Raw genomic sequence first — 13,038 nt, 5'->3', positions numbered from 1 at the left:
AGGGCTTTAAATTAATTTTTTAGATCAGCAGCCAGCATAGCTACTTAAAGCTGCCAGCCAACCAGATTTTCCACTAGCCAAATTTTTTCCAGCATAAATAAACTACATTATGAGCCATAGAATAGATTTTTTTTAATAGTTTTTATTTTAGTTGATTGCAGAAATACATTCAAATTGTAAAACCATAAACATTTAATTTAAAAACAATGTTGTAATAATCCCTAAAAAGTGTAATATGGGACTTTGGGTGTGTCGGAGAAATGAAACTTTTATAAAGTATATTCTCATAACTTGATAAACAAACTTAACTCAGATGAAAATTGGATCCCTGGAACACTGAAGTTAGAAAGAATAGAAGTAATAATTTCTAAGAATTACATGTACTGTAGAGAAAACTAGTTTTACTAACATGCATGCTCTTCAAATGTAAACAAACTGTAGAGTGCACATTTTATAGGTGAACAAATGGTGGAATACCAGCCACTCACGCCCCGACATCCATTTAGTATTAAAACTCCTCAATTTCTTCTGCTTTTCAGATCCTCTTTTATCTTCATTTTCCTGTGTTGGCAGCAGAACTTCCTTTTTTGCAGTTCAGAATTTTCAACACCCAATAAATATCTCTACATGTTTGTTTGTTTCTCAACAACTAATTTTACAACTTAATTTCAGCTCCTATTGTGTGTTTTGCATCATTTTGTTTGTCTTCTGATACCAAACCATAACAATCACGCTAACGTAAACAAGTAGCCTATTGTTGTATGACACATCACAATATGGTGTCTCATGGGAAATGTAGGATTATGTAACACATATGATACTTAGATTATTAAGCAAAGTAAAGTAATGGTGAAATAATAAGTATTTAAGTATAATTTTAGACTAGTAAATCAATAGACTAAGTACAACTCAAGGAGAGAGAAGCAGAAACTGAAGAAACAGGCAAATTGGTTTTAAAGGTACTATGTACAGTATTATGTGAAACATACAAAAGACATTTAAACACATCAAACAGTATTTTGAATGGCCATTCAGTGCATATGTACAGTGTCAAGCATGATAACTATTAAGAATATTAAGTTCCTGAGAACCCTGTTCTAAATCAAAAAATAGAACACTAAAAACAAATTATTCAAGATTATAATACTAATAAAGAAAAATTCAATAATAAGTTCTTGGATCTGTGGATTCTGATGTTCAATTGTCCATTTCATTCACACAAATGAACAGTTCATTGACCCAGGCAGGGATTTAGAGTCCAGAGTTGTGTGACTGTGTGAGAGCAAGAAATCATGTGCTACAAAAGCCTCGTACCGCCCGGATTAAGCAGGAGGTGGGGTTTCGTGCTGGAAGACTTTGTGAGTTACAGGTTCTCCTGGATACAGTGGGTTTAATGCCTTTCCATAACTCACCATCAATGATCTGGCCTGTGCAGAGAACAGGACCATGTAATACAAATATTTCTCTGTGTACACAATTCCTTCAATAACACATGTTGTATTATAAATAAATGATATTCTATATATTAGTCAAATAATGTACAATATATTTCATTTCATGATTCTCAAATTATTAAATTATTCTCAATACGATTAACTATATAATTTAATCATCTAAATACTTAAATATTAGCACATATGAAAACAAAAAACACACAAAATTACTCCAATGACACACAAGCAAACAACAAGAATACACAAACATAAAATAATAATGTTTGTAATAAATATACTAATACAATAGTTATGTCAATGTCAATGTCAACTTTATTTATATAGCACATTTCAAAACAGCTACAACTGCCCAAAGTGCTGTACAGCAAACATTATAAAATACAATGTAAAAGCAGTCACAAGATATACAGCATAAAACAATAATAATAAAATACATGGGATCTGCTCAACTTGTGTTGAAAGCCAAAGCAAAAAGATGGGTTTTCATTTTTCAACAATGACTTAAAAACATGAATGGACTGGGCCATTTTGACATTCAGAGGAAGGCTGTTCCAGAGACTCGGAGCCGCTACGGCAAAAGCCCGGGCTCCTCTGGTTTTGCGCTTAGCTATAGGCACCACCAGAGGCACCACCAGAGTCAAACAAAAGCTCCGAAAGGTAGGATGGAGCCAACCCATTCAGACATTTAAAAACCATCAACAGCATCTTGAACTGAATCCTAAAACTGACTGGAAGCCAGTGCAGAGAGGCCAACACAGGAGTTATGCGCTCACGTTTTCTCGTTCCCGTGAGCAAACGCGCCGCTGCGTTTTGAACCAACTGCAGACGCCGGATGGAAGTTTGATCGAGCCCACAGTACAGAGAGTTACAATAATCTAAGCGACACGTAATAAAAGCATGAATGACACGCTCCAGGTCGGCGTGAGGCAAATAGGATTTGATTTTGCTAAGCAAACGCAGCTGAAAAAAGCTATTTTTGACGACTGAACTTATCTGTCTGTCAAACTTAAATGAACTGTCCAAAACAACCCCAAGATTCCTAGCAGAGTCGTGGAAATAGATACTCAAAGGGCCTTTATATAACACATTATATGTTATATAATGTGCAAAATATAACAGTGTAAAATATATTACACAAAAATAAAATTTAAAATTAATTATCACTTTGGCGATTACAATTATAATTGATCCCAACCCTGGATTACCTGTCTTCTTTCCCACTCCCAGGTCTCCGTGGAGCACCAGGCTACTCACTGGAACAGGCCCATCATTTACCCATAGAGATGGATTCTCTGGTTGGTGAGTGAAACACTGCAATCGATAAATGAATCAATCAATAGATAATCAGCCACCTTTCTTTTAATTATCATTATTAGTCACTCCCCAAAATGTGCGTTTGTTCAGACCCAATGAGGTAGTGACATGCTGTTTTATTCTGCATCTCTCCAGCTAACAATGCAGGAAGCAACAAGCGTCAGATCACAGACCTAGTGGACCAAAGCATCCAAATCACCACACACTGTTTTGTGGTGACAGCTGACAACCGCTACATCCTGGTGTGTGGCTTCTGGGACAAGAGCTTCCGTGTATATTCCTCAGAGACAGGTAGGTTACAGTGTAAACGACAGCAATACGCACTGATGTGTGCAGAACGCAGGTGATCTGATGGTGATAAACCAGCGCTGTTCTCATATATGATAAACATGAAGAAATGTGTAGTAAAATGTCCACTGTATCCTATATTTCTTTTCCATGAACAGTGTGTAATTTACCTCATCCTACTCTTTGCATGACAAAGCATCTTCAGACGTTTTAAGGACACAAAATCTTTTCAAATCTCAAACATCAAAAACCATAGATTTGAATTTATGTCACTATTTTTAATGTGTATTTAATATATTGTATCTTTGATTGTTCGCTTTAGTGAAAACTCATTTCAGCTTTGATTGAAAGAATAGAGGGGTTTCACATTCAGGGGTTTCACACAGCAGCATTTGCATTAATTAGGTTTGCATTAATAATAATAAGAAAAATTAGTCTTTCTTACAGTTTGGTACCAAAAGGACCCGGGTTAGGGGGAAAGGGGCCACAGAAAAGTCCCTAGGTCCTCTGGGTTTGAATCAGCTTGGTTTAGTTTAAAGGTTCTAATCATCTAAACTCCAGAAACTGATGAGTTGAACTATGAAACTTGTGTAACATCAGGCATTGTTGTGGATTTATGGTGAAACTACCTAAAAGGGGGATTGAACCCATTGATTTATTGCTCTCTGATTACTAAATCCCTCCTCTTTCTGCGGCCTGTGGCATCTAGAAAATATTGCTACTTTTAACAATTTAGAATTTACTGCATTACTCATACATTACGGCTTTTCCTTTTTTTTTTCAGGTAAGCTGACTCAGATCGTTTTTGGACACTGGGATGTGGTGACGTGTCTGGCCAGGTCAGAGTCCTACATCGGAGGAGACTGCTACATCGTATCCGGGTCTAGGGACGCCACCCTGCTGCTGTGGTACTGGAGTGGGCGGCACCACATCATTGGAGACAACCCTAATAACAGTAAGTAGAAGTACCGTGTATGCACTCTGCAGATGTGAAAGTAACAGATTACAAGTAATCACGTTACTGTAATTGAGTTGCTTTTATGGGTAAATGTACTTTTTTAAAATATATTTCTAAATCAGTAATTTGACTTGTACTTACATACGTTTTAAATGAAGTAAAGTCATTTGTTACATTTCTGCACCCAACATTATTCCCATCCCATATTAGGTTAAACAAATGCTAATGTAATTTACTCCACTAAAATCTTAAAGGTGTTGTGGAGGATGTTTTTTTGGCTTCTAGTTCCAGGTGGATCATCAAGACTATTGGTCCTCTTTACGTCAATCATTCTGACGTAAGGCCGTTGTACGTGCTCGTCCCTCGCTAGTTTTCACTTGCTGTGCATGTGCACTTTCAAGTGTTTAAAAGAGGGCGAATCACTAACTGGAAATGGACTCAGAAGAGGATCGTAGTGGTATGTTTTTGATTCAGATTTGACAATAATCGACCTAGTAGTTCTTAGCAGAGAAGTTTATCCTAATGTAAGCTATGATTAGCGATGCGAGCCCTGGCACAATCACGCACCGGGCTCGTGCATGCGCTCTCGCACAAGTTTAATAAGCGTTCCCTCTTGGGAGCAGGTAAAGTATTGCGCATGTGCATTTTTTCAAAAGTGGAGAGGGTGTTTCTTTTCTAAACTTCGGGATAATCCTCCTCTATACCTTTAATTTAATTCAGTCAACTAAAATGTTAATGTCATTTAGTCCCAACCGTTACTGAGTAAATTAATATTTCGATATATCGATAAAATAATCAACGAGCTTTGTGAAACTACAAAAAAATGAAATGATCAGACAACAAACAAATGCATCACATCATAGCCGACCAATCAGATTAAACGTAATCTGCTGGCTATTTTCTGTTTTAGAGTTAACAAATGTAGGGAAACTTAAAGCCTGAGAAACTTTTAAAATGTTGTCTTGAATTAATTGGTGTTCATTTATTTATCTAAAAAAAAAAAACAATTTCTTACCAAAACTGAATGTGGGGGTGCAAGTAACTAGTAACTTTGAGTTACATGTTGAGTACTTGAGTATTGTATGTATGACTTACTTGTACTTGTACTTGAGTACATTTTCAATCAGGTAACAGTACTTAGTAGATATATCTGTACTTTTTACACCTCTGGCAGGTGGTGCCCAATGTATGACCCCATGAAAAATGAAAATAATGGAAAAATAGTTCATTAATTTGTGATTGAAGTGGATGAAACTGCGTTTGTTGTTGGAGAAGCCCCGTGTAGGAAGCTGGAGTCTTTGATCTGCACTGGATAAAAGACTCTCTTACAAATCAAGTAATGTGTGGAGACAGGGGGAGGGTACTTTATCTCTACTGTGGCTGTGATATATTAGTATATTTCATGGCGTTGAGCTCTGCCGCTTTCAAGTGGAGGACTCCAGATGTCGTGGCATTCAAACGGTTGGACCTTAGCGTATGATTTGATCGCCTAACGCTCAGTTTAATTTAGTCGCACATTCTCACTGTATTCAAGACAATCCATCAGGGCCAGGGGGCGGGGACTTCATAAGTCCCTAAAATAAAAACCTAAATAAAAGCAGCAGTGGGTTTTTATATCATGCTAATACGACTAAACAATGTCTGGCTGTTGAAGCTTTGTGTGTTCGCGATTGTTGCAGTTTGGTCCAGATTAGTGGACTCATGAATGAACCCTAATTAACTTTACAGAGGCTCTGACAGTTAATTAAGAATTTCAGCTTGGATGCCTCCAATTAGCAAAGGGGGCAAGAAGGAAAAAAAACTGAATTCCCCTGATATTCACACTGCAAGTGCTTACGATGCATCTTCAATGGACAAAGAAAACCAGAAACAAAGCTGAAGATTACAACCAGAACTTTGTTGACAGGCCTTTTAATCTTGTTGACTACAAGTGACAATAACGAGACTTTGTTTCATTATATATATATGAACAAATTCTGATATTTTCATTAACTAACTAAAACTAAACTATAATTTTGTCACACGAAATCCGACCATAACTCATCATGTGTCCTTATGCATTGATCACATTTAGTCGACTGATATCTTAATGTCATTTTGTCGACTGATATCTTAATGTCCTTCAGTCGACTAAAATGTTAATGTCATTTAGTCAACTAAAACTAGACTATAAATAGTCCTGATGACTACATTTTCACTAAAACTACATTGTATTTTAGTCAAAAGACTATGACTAAATCTAAATAAAAGATGTTTTTAGTCTTTTTTCTTCAGCAGGACTGTGGTTCTTGTGATGTCATGTTATATATTCGATGTTAGTGACTAAATCTTGAGTAGAATGGCAACAGCAGCTCGCCTGATCACGACCCCCTTCATCCTGCAGATGTGACGCCAGCGAGAAATTGATTTCACCCTCATCCCCTCAAAAGGCTGCGTGTGCCTTGAGTGTGTAATAATTAAAATAACTTTCACCTCAATCAGGACCTTGCCTTTTCACACTTGTCCCATCACACCGGTGCAGGAGATATTTGCTGTGGGTAATTGTGCTGCTGAGTCCTACTCGTCCCTGGGGCTGAGGCTGACTGGGCTGTTCCGTGCAGGGTGATTGAATCTTTTGTTGTGAAGGTGAGCTTCCTTTCCTCCCCCTGAGGATTTTTCTGACACTTGTCCTATTCAGCCGCTCTGAGCAGCGTGCTGAACTGACAGCGCCGCTCAGGTTCTGGTCTCCAAAGGGACCTTATTGCATCGATCACAGTCCAGCTACACCGAGTGGACTGGTGCAGCTACAGAGGTGATATGCCAAGCTGGTGGAGGAGGAGATGATGGTGATCATGATGATGGTGGAGGGGTATGAGTACAAGTGTTGTTCACATAATCTGTCTGGATGTTCCTGTCATCTGAGTGGATGGGAAAAGTTTCTCTGAACTGGTTCACAACCCAAAATGAACCAGATTGTCCAAATAGGAATACAAACTTGTAAAAACAAAAGTAATGTTGTAGTACTCGAGAGCACATTTTGTAGGTGTTGGTCTTGTCTTGGTCTTGGTAAATACCAGTGGAGACCACCACTCATCTGCCTTTCTTCAACTTTATTAATGTGATAATAATGAGAAGCACTTGGAACTATTACTGATTATTTACCGGTAATGCTTCAATTTGACTTAAAATGTTTAGCGCTCACTGATTGTTCTGCCTTATGTGGCAAACACCTGCAAACACTTCTGCACAAACGCCTCTGAACATTCACTTTATGCCTCATTTACCTGACAAACATCGATCTTATTTTCAGATATTTTAAAAAATATTCTGGACTTATTAGTTGCTTTTAGGTACATACAGGTACAATGATTTATTTTTTACAAGAATTTAGTTGAACAAATTTGTCAAGATTTGAGATTTTTTAATGCTGTGCTTCGAAAGAGGTGCATTCACCTAGTTTTTGTCTGTCAAATGTATTTAAAAGAAAACTAAAATCAAATAGAGAATGCTTTTAAAGTGTTAAACCTTGTTACTGTTTCAAATATTGATATTTAAGGTCTTGGTCTTGTCTTGTTCTTCACTCAGTCTCGACTCCCAAAAGTATTGGTCTTGTCTTGTCTTGGTCTTGTTTTGTTCTTGACTCTAAAAAGTCTTGGTCTTGTCTTTTCTTGTCTTGGTCTTGGTCTTGGTCATGGTCTTGGTCTTGGTCTTGGTCTTGGTCTTGTATTGTTCTTAACGCGGTCTTGACTCCTAAAAGTCTTGGTCTTTTCTGGTCTGGTCTCTCTGGTCTCGGTCTAATCTTTGTCTTGGATAGTGTGCGTCTAGAGTACAACAACACTAATTAAAAGTTTCAATTAAAAACTAATCTAATTCATAGTAATTTGTTATTATTTTCACAATCAAATTAACCTTTAAATTCTTTGAACTCCATTTTTTCCAAATCTGATGGCAACAAATACAGGTTTTCTTTGTCTCGCTAAATAAATCACAGACTTTAACTTTTGCGTGGTGGATCTACTGGAGGTCGGCTCCAGGTGCCATGTGACCCCCGTCACTAACCTCTCCCCCAGCCACCATCAATCATGTGACTCGTGGGATGAAATGAAGTGGCGTGGCTGCCATCACTGGGCATCACGCATTTACATAACAATTCACAAGGACCTCCCTGCAGGCAGATGCATGTCCCCATCACAGTGTTGGTGTTTTGGGGTTTTTGTTGACTGCACTTGAACCCAGTGAAGATCATTTGCTATTTGTCTCATTTAGGCTGTGACTTCAGAGGGAAATGATTGGATTTACTGATAAAACAAGTCATTTTAATGACCTTGTGTGTCTTATTTTTTCAGGCGATTATCCAGCACCACGAGCAGTTCTGACTGGTCATGATCAAGAAGTTGTGTGTGTGGCCGTCTGTGCAGAACTGGGTTTAGTCATCAGTGGGGCCAAAGGTCAGTACTTCATGTAAACATTAATAAAACAAACGAACAGGTGATTACACATGTAACGTTTGTTTGCAGAGGGTCCGTGTTTGGTCCACACCATTACAGGGGATCTGCTGCGAGCTCTGGAAGGCCCGGACCACTATCGGTTTCCACGGCTCATTACGGTGTCCAGCGAGGGTCACTGTATTATCTATTATGAAAGAGGATGCTTCTGCAACTTCAGTATTAATGGGAAACCGCTGGCCCACATGGAGATTAACGATTCTACCAGGGTGAGCTCACGTTAAGATGTTAAGATTCAACTTTATTGTCATTGCGCGATACAAGTACGCAGCAACAAAATGCATTTAGCAGCCAACCAGAAGTGCATATGCAACGATTCACTGGAAAAACATTTGCTTCCCAAGCAAATCTATAATATTACATCTCTGGAAAAGAAAGCGTTTTCTTATCTTTGACTACCCAATTTAGTGTGTGAACCGTAGCCTTAGTTTCCTATGTTTAGCTAACAGTAGTAAATTAACACCTCTTCTTCTGTGGCCGTTTGTTGTGCAATGTCCTTTGCCTCACCTTTTATTAGTAAATGGTTATTTGTGTCACAAGCATGTGATATTGCCATTTCCCACTGACCTCTAGTAACAAAAGGGTCTTTTGGATCTAGAGAATTAAGCTATTTCCTTCAACCCGACCAACAAACATTTATACATGCCAGTGAATGGAAGTAAACATACATTTTTTTATTGAAAATTTGGTCATTATTTTTGCACCACATTTTTTGAAATGCATTCAGAACTTATGGTAAAAAAATAGAAACTTTCTCTCAAACAAAAATCTTCTGGAAACCTTTGAGGAGGACAGCTCCATGATCTTCCCATTGTGTTCCCCAATTTGGTGCAATAACAAGAAAATCATACTATCTTGAAATGACTGTAAATGTTGTGTTAAAAGTAACACATTGGACCCTGTCTATCCTAGACTATTCTCCTAAGCAACAATGGCCACAACCTGGTGACGGGTGGGGACAACGGCGTGGTGGAGGTGTGGCAGGCATGCGACTTTAAACAGCTCTATGTCTACCCAGGTTGTGATGCAGGAATCCGAGCGTTGGACCTATCACATGATCAAAGGTAAGAGTATGCTACACATCAGAAATGTCAAAGGAATACACCAGCACCACTATGGTCGATTGTTAGCATGAGACTATACAAGCGTTCAGAACTGAATAAGTTTCCTGGTTGACAAAGGAAACCTCGTCAAGTAACTTATAGAGTACCGTTAACTAAACTCTGAGGTTTTGGCTTACGTTCATCAAAACTGGAAATTTCCAGGCCTGACTCCTGGAGAAGTTAAGACACACTAAAGTTAAATTGGGCCCAAAAAATCCAGCCCGACCCGAGCCCGAGCTATTAACTTAAATTATAGGCTCGACCCCGAAGCAAAGCCAACGTAAATTATTATTTCATTGAACTTATTGCTGCCAGTAGATTAGTAGCGAGGTGCCTCGCGCGGCGAGTGGGCGGCGTCCACACATGCACCGCAACTCTGGCTCTGGCCAAGACTCTAAACTCTAAGACACACCCAGTCAGTCTCTAACAGCAGTCAGTCGACAGGTGCTAGCTTTAGTAGGAGGGGCGTGGCTAACAGTGGTGGTTTGTGATGAAAGCTGCTTACAAAACGTCACAACCAACCATTCTCAGCCATTAGTAAAATTTGATTGTAATAGCTGCGTTTCAACCCATAGAGGCAGTCACTCTTACATTTTCACAACAAAATATGCCAAATTGAAATACTTTGACTAAAATGTCAAGAGTTGAACAATAATTAATCATTAACACTACGTCATACCCAAATACATTTGTTCTCAGCAGAAAACAAATTGTTTTGGGGGTTTAGTTACTCTTTAACTCACTATAATATATGTGTATAATAAAGATGTCCATTTTGTAGGCCCAAGTTCTTTGCAATTGATCACAGTTACCATTGCTTGAATGCAGAATTATAAATTGTAATCGGAAGGTCAGTGCTTCAAATCCAACCTGAATCATCACTGTGGGATGTTGAGTATTTCCCTCAACCCTAACTGCTCGTGTTATACACGTCGCTTTGGATAAAAGTGACTGTTTAGTGAAACTCAAGCAGACTGAAACTCAATAATAAAATATAAGAAAGCAAAGGGCTGGTAAGATATCAGTTTAAATGGCTAGGAAAATATGGCACATGATTTAGACTGACAAGGAAGTGGCAGATGCGCCATGTGGAAAGATATTCTGGGTCAGGGTGTATCTGGATGTCAATCCTTGACACACCTTTAAGATTTTAAAATGACAAATCAAAATAAATAAGCTCACAGGGAACAGCTATACAGATGTTGTATACGGCCAGTTCTAATGACTGGGGTGAGTCTTTTACCAATCTTGTTCACAGGTTGATGAAGTGTACTCAGTATGAGCGCTCATGACCAATGAATGTGTTTCTGACATCACTAAAAGTGAGAAAATGTCCGCACTTTTTCCACTCCCTTGATCTTTATCACCAGATCAGGGTTGAAAGAGAAACAATTAGGAATCAAGTGCAGCTACGATCTGCTATTTGGGTTGTTGAGATTCTGTGTTTACCATTTGAGGAAAGTACATTTGCTTCTTTTTATTGAGATTTTCAGTGTGTTTGTGGCTTGGCTTTTTTGTTCATGCAAGACCTCAAATTTGAATTAGACATAATCCGTGCACATCTTTCTAGCTCCGTGGCACAGTCGTCTGTATGAAGATTTAGATTGGAGGGGAAAAAAAAGGTTACTCCAGGCTGCGTTTCGTGGTTTGTCAGAAAGTATTTAAGTGAAGTGGAATAATGAGCATTTCTTTCCTTGAACTTGAACTGCAGCGATCGTTGCCATGGAGACAGAAAGGATGTGAATATCAAGTACAAGTGTTTTTCTTTTTGTTTTGTTTTTTATAGAAAGCGGGATTACACAGACAAGTTCTGCTCAAATTTATCTACAGGTCAGGTGCTCACTCTCCTCGCAGTCATGATAATGTGAGCCTGGCTCAAAGGCGACGGGATTGGCTTTGGGGTTGAGGACCTGACACCATCATGTGACTACAGCAGTCAAGAGTTGTTAAAATGTTGAGGGCTACGCTTTGAAGCCACGGGCCAAATTTCACAATTCTCCATCAAAATAACCAAAGTTTGATTAAAGTAGACGGAAGTGACCATTTAACCAAATCCAAGGGTTTCTGCAAAGTTCCCCATTTTAATAACCCTTTCATTCAGTGCAAGTCTAACAGAGGAACATTCTACTGCTGCTCTGTTTATTGTGTTGGAGCATTCAGCCCCTCGGGGTGTAGCGGTATGAGACGACCCTGTGAAATCAGCTGCTTCGCTACTACATGCCAGCCCAGATGTGTATAAGGAAGGGCTTAAAGACACCAAGAGTCTGTGCGGCTGGACTTTAATGCAAATAATCCTTGATTTGTTGATCTATGAGGCCTAGACTTTGGATTTATCTTTCATTTCAATTCCTATTTGTCTTAAATTCCACCATGAAGAGATTAAATCTTACATTTCATGGTATGATACAAACATTCATTTACATTTTCTAGAGCTGGGTATCGATTCAGATTTCCCAAATTAATTTGATTTGAGATTTAATTGAATTCTTTGCAATTTTTGATTCGGTAGGGTCACAGTACCAATTTTGATTGAATGTGAAAGAACTTTGCAGAGAATTAATGCTGTAAAGAGCATAAACTAACTACAACTTGAGGCATTTTTAAAAATATGAATCTTTACATTAAGAATTGAGTCCACAGTACTGCATTACACACAGTAGAAAAGATGTATTAAAGAATCAAGTTTCGGATTTTATGAATCAATTTTGGGCCACGCAAAGGAAAATCAATACAAATTGGGGTTGTTTAACTTTACTGTTTTCTTTACTTTCTAATCCTTTCAACAATTGTTGTTTCTTTTCCTTCAGGACTTTGATCACCGGCATGTCGTCTGGAAGCATCGTGGCATTTAATATAGATTTTAATCGGTGGCACTACGAGCACCAAGGCCGCTACTGAAAAGAGACGGAGACACTTGCGTGATTAAGGCTGGGAAGGAGATTTAAAGAAGATGATCTCCCAGGAAGTCACTGGGCTGTTCTTCAGTCACCAGCATGTGTACATTTAGGCTCTGAGCTGAACAAATCCTGTTGGTTTTTACATCAAACCATTTGTTTTAATGGCCAAACAGAGGCTCCATGTGGCTCAAGTCCACAAATGAGCTTCTCAAACTCCTGTTTTTAACTGTGAATTACAAAGAAAAAATCTAATTTATATAACATTTGTACGGTGTACACATGGGAAACTTTTATAGGAACAAAGCAAACGTGTAAATAACTCTCTATCCTTTTGTCCACTAACCCCAACCTCTGACCCTGGTTCTGCTGGAGATTTCTTCCTGTTCAACGAAAAACTGTTCGAAGGGAGTTTTTTCTTCCCACTGTTGCTTATGCTTGTTCATGTGGATCTGTTGGGTTTTTTTCTTTTATTTTGAATTTTATATTTTGAAAGCGCTTTGAGATTACTTTTGTTGTAATTGGCACTATATAAATAAAGTT

The 13,038-nt window shown here is 38.4% G+C and overlaps 1 protein-coding gene across 1 annotated transcript in view; it reads left to right on the top strand.

Annotated features, from left to right (window-relative positions):
• Window positions 1–12,864, top strand: part of nbeab (neurobeachin b) — a 314,839-nt gene extending 301,975 nt beyond the window's left edge. The window contains exons 50-56 of the mRNA XM_028465652.1: window positions 2,682–2,753; window positions 2,904–3,059; window positions 3,841–4,011; window positions 8,340–8,441; window positions 8,511–8,707; window positions 9,411–9,562; window positions 12,409–12,864. Of these exons, the coding sequence (XP_028321453.1) occupies window positions 2,682–2,753; window positions 2,904–3,059; window positions 3,841–4,011; window positions 8,340–8,441; window positions 8,511–8,707; window positions 9,411–9,562; window positions 12,409–12,499 (941 nt within the window). The 3' untranslated portion in view covers window positions 12,500–12,864. The remainder of the gene's footprint in view (window positions 1–2,681; window positions 2,754–2,903; window positions 3,060–3,840; window positions 4,012–8,339; window positions 8,442–8,510; window positions 8,708–9,410; window positions 9,563–12,408) is intronic.
• The last annotated feature ends 174 nt before the right edge of the window (window positions 12,865–13,038 follow it).

The sequence above is a fragment of the Gouania willdenowi genome, chromosome 13 (genome assembly GCF_900634775.1).
Source record: "Gouania willdenowi chromosome 13, fGouWil2.1, whole genome shotgun sequence".
NCBI classification, from domain to species: domain Eukaryota; kingdom Metazoa; phylum Chordata; class Actinopteri; order Blenniiformes; family Gobiesocidae; genus Gouania; species Gouania willdenowi.
Note: the sequence above shows the minus strand (reverse complement) of the source record. Positions and strands in the feature narration are given on the sequence as shown.